Genomic DNA, 3,096 nt, shown 5'->3' on the forward strand with positions numbered 1-3,096 from the left:
TTGCCAGCCATCTCCCTATGAAATGTTAAATAATCTGAAGTTGTGTGCACGGTTCTTTTCTGATCGTGCTTTTCAAGTATTTACAGTCGCCTGCCATCTCCATATGAAATGTTAAATAGTCTGAAGTTGTGTGCATGGTTCTTTTCTGATCGTATTCCGTTGAATTGCCATCGTCAGCTAGGACTCAGTAATCTAGTTATGAGCTACTTGATGATGATACCAGGAAATTTTACGAATTCATCAATTTATCTGTTGGTAGATCTGATTCTCTGAAGTGCTTCGTTGTCACTTTTCCATTTAGTCGAGAAAAGATTTGCGGTTGTGGCTCAGACTAGCTTCAGCCTTGTGAGGGCCAACTGAAAGAAAAAAAATGAGTTGCCAAGTGTCACTTCACTGGATTGCATGCATACTGAAACTGCAGTAGCTCTGTTAGATTCTGAGAGTGATATCTGGAGTAGGATTTAACAAATATATGCATCACCTTATCTGCTATGGTTGGCGTCTTGCAGATCTGATGCTCTGAAGTGTTCATTTTAAATTAGAAAACGCATGTCCATTGTTTGACATGGCGACTCTGGTAAGTAGATGGAAGCTAGAGATGAAGATATCCCACTTGGAGTTGGTCCAATTCTAGGTATCATATGTTTATGAGTCTCACACTTGGCAATTCTAGGTAAAAAATTTCGAATATGTGACTGACTGCTGTTCGTGAAGTAGCATCGGAAAGTGAAACATTTTTTGTTTAGGGGCTATAGCCACCTCGGATTGATGTTGTGGTCAAAGCCATGTCAGGTCAGGTCTGTCATGGAACATCCATAAATCGATTTTCCCTCCTATGCTCTGAGTTCCAGTTATAAATATAAAAAATAATAAAACTTTGTAAAGATAAAGTTAGCTTGATATGCTTAACTATAGGATATTTAAAAATAAGATTATAGAATTTATTGGCTACTGTACATATTTTTTCGGCAACTGTAATTGTTGCTTCATTTCAGAGCCTTTGTACAGAAATTAAATTCCCCACTAATGATTGGTATCTAAGGAGTCTCGCACATCAAGCCACTTGGTCATAGACTGCATTAGTCGTTGGAATGATATGTCGGCCGGTACAAGTGTACCAAGTAGTAATTCAATCTAGACCCTCTTCTTCCGAGCAGAGGATGCAGACGACGGTGGCGCTGAAGCTGAACATGAGCGGAGACCGCGCAAAATGGCAATGACAGCAAATACGACGTATGGACCGTACAGCTGAAGCAGCCTCGGCGTTGCTCTTCCGGAGCCCAGCATCTCACCAAGTATCGCAGACTGCGAAACAATTGCAATCACTATGAGGAACGAAATCATGAAGATAATGCAGCCCGGACGGGATAAAGTTTAGCCATCACCATCACAGAGTGATTTATGTGCTAGTGACTCAAGTTGATGACACTGAAAAACTTAGCATCGCATCGATGGATCCACGGAGTTGGCCTCTGCGTCTTGCAGATCCGATGCAGTGCAGAGGCCGTGCAAACCATGGAAAAAGAATAGAGCAGAGCAGGGGAGGCTGCGACAGACGAGGGTTACCATGAAGGTGAGGGTGGAGACGCCGGCCATGAGGGAGGTGGTGGCGGCCCAGCGGCGTCGGGCGAGGACGCCGTAGATGGTGGCGACGGAGAGCGGCCAGAGGAAGGCGATCTCGAGCCAGAAGATGCCGCGGAGGAAGGCCGGCGGCTGGGCCATGAGGTAGTCGTCGAACTCGGCGGCGTACCACCGCTTGAAGTCCCGCAACGGCGCCGGGTAGAGGTATCGCGGGAGGACGGACTGCGCGCCGATCAGCGGGGCCGCCATTGCGATGGTGAGCGAGAATAGGACGACCACCGCGTCCGCCACCGCCGAGACGACGCCCATTGCGGAGGTGGATGTACCGCTGGCCGGGGATCTCGAGGTGGTATAGTAAGTCCGTAGGTTGACTTTGAGAGGAGAGCTTTGGTGGTTGCAGCAGAGAAAAGACAAGCACTCTTCAACTTTTTTTAGGTACACGCGTGTTGCAACGGAGCAACAAATTACATTAACAGATTCACTGATTGTAAGGTTGCTGTTGTGCACCTTGCTGAAATGTGAGATGGGCCTAAAGCCCATATGACAATTTCAGATTTAATCTCTAAGAACCCATGTAGGTGGCATGACAAGGTGGTAGTTCCACCATGCTAGTGGAAGGAAAGTTGGAGTGGTTTATAAGGGTGACTCTTCTACATGCTATTGGGGCTTGAGAAGAGAAGAGTCCCTCGCGCGCTCCTCCTCCGCCGCCTCGCCGCGCCGCTGGTATCGTGGGCTGTCACGGACTCGGACGTGGGTCGAGCCCACGTCTCTCCACGCGGCTGCGTCTATATAAGTGTGCGGTGTCCCCTAACCCTAGCCGCTACGATCAGATCACATCTGCTCCACGCGAACCGCCCACCGTCATTCCTTTGCTGCTGCTGCCGCCGGTGACTCCATCCCGTCCGCCGCGTACACGGTCGACGGGAGAGCAGGTCTCCGAAACTCCGTCTCTCTGGTTCCTGTACGGGAGAGAGACGAATAGGTTTTTGAGAAGCGACTACGCGGCTGCTTGCCTCCGATCCACTACTTTCTCTACGTCCGTGCCGTCTCCGTCATCACCATGTCCAGCGCTGCCGCCGAGAAGACCGAGGCCGACAAGAAGGCCGCCGAGGACGCTTCTGCTGCTGCCACCGCGGCGGCGGCTTCTGCATGGCCTACTGGAGGGTATACCGCATTTATCCCTCTCCTGATAATTTTTGTATTAGCAGTGCTAGCATCATGTGTAGATTTGTCTACTATTTGCGTAGTACATGCTTGTTTAGATCAGTATTAGTATGTTGTTAGTTCTGTCAATACCATGCTAGTTATCTACTTATGGATTAAATTAGTCGAAAAATGCCTATTTTCTTAGCAATCCAAAAACCTATTATGTGTAGGAATTTTTTGGCAAGTGGCTTTGCCGCAGCACTGAAATCGGATAAGTTTACCGGTACATATTTTAAGCGTTATACGCGGCTGCGTCTATATAAGTGTGCGGTGTCCCCTAACCCTAGCCGCTACGATCAGATTACATCT

The 3,096-nt window shown here is 48.4% G+C and overlaps 1 protein-coding gene across 1 annotated transcript; it reads right to left on the reverse strand.

Annotated features, from left to right (window-relative positions):
- Window positions 1-989: 989 nt before the first annotated feature.
- LOC123117192 (sigma intracellular receptor 2-like) lies at window positions 990-1,938 on the reverse strand. Its single transcript, XM_044538013.1, has 2 exons — window positions 1,567-1,938; window positions 990-1,305 (listed from the first exon to the last, which is right to left on the reverse strand). Exons 1-2 carry the CDS (start codon window positions 1,888-1,890, stop codon window positions 1,135-1,137), a joined length of 495 nt encoding a protein of 164 aa, XP_044393948.1. The 5' UTR covers window positions 1,891-1,938; the 3' UTR covers window positions 990-1,134.
- Window positions 1,939-3,096: the final 1,158 nt, after the last annotated feature.

Source organism: Triticum aestivum, chromosome 5B (genome assembly GCF_018294505.1).
Source record: "Triticum aestivum cultivar Chinese Spring chromosome 5B, IWGSC CS RefSeq v2.1, whole genome shotgun sequence".
Classification (NCBI taxonomy): domain Eukaryota; kingdom Viridiplantae; phylum Streptophyta; class Magnoliopsida; order Poales; family Poaceae; genus Triticum; species Triticum aestivum.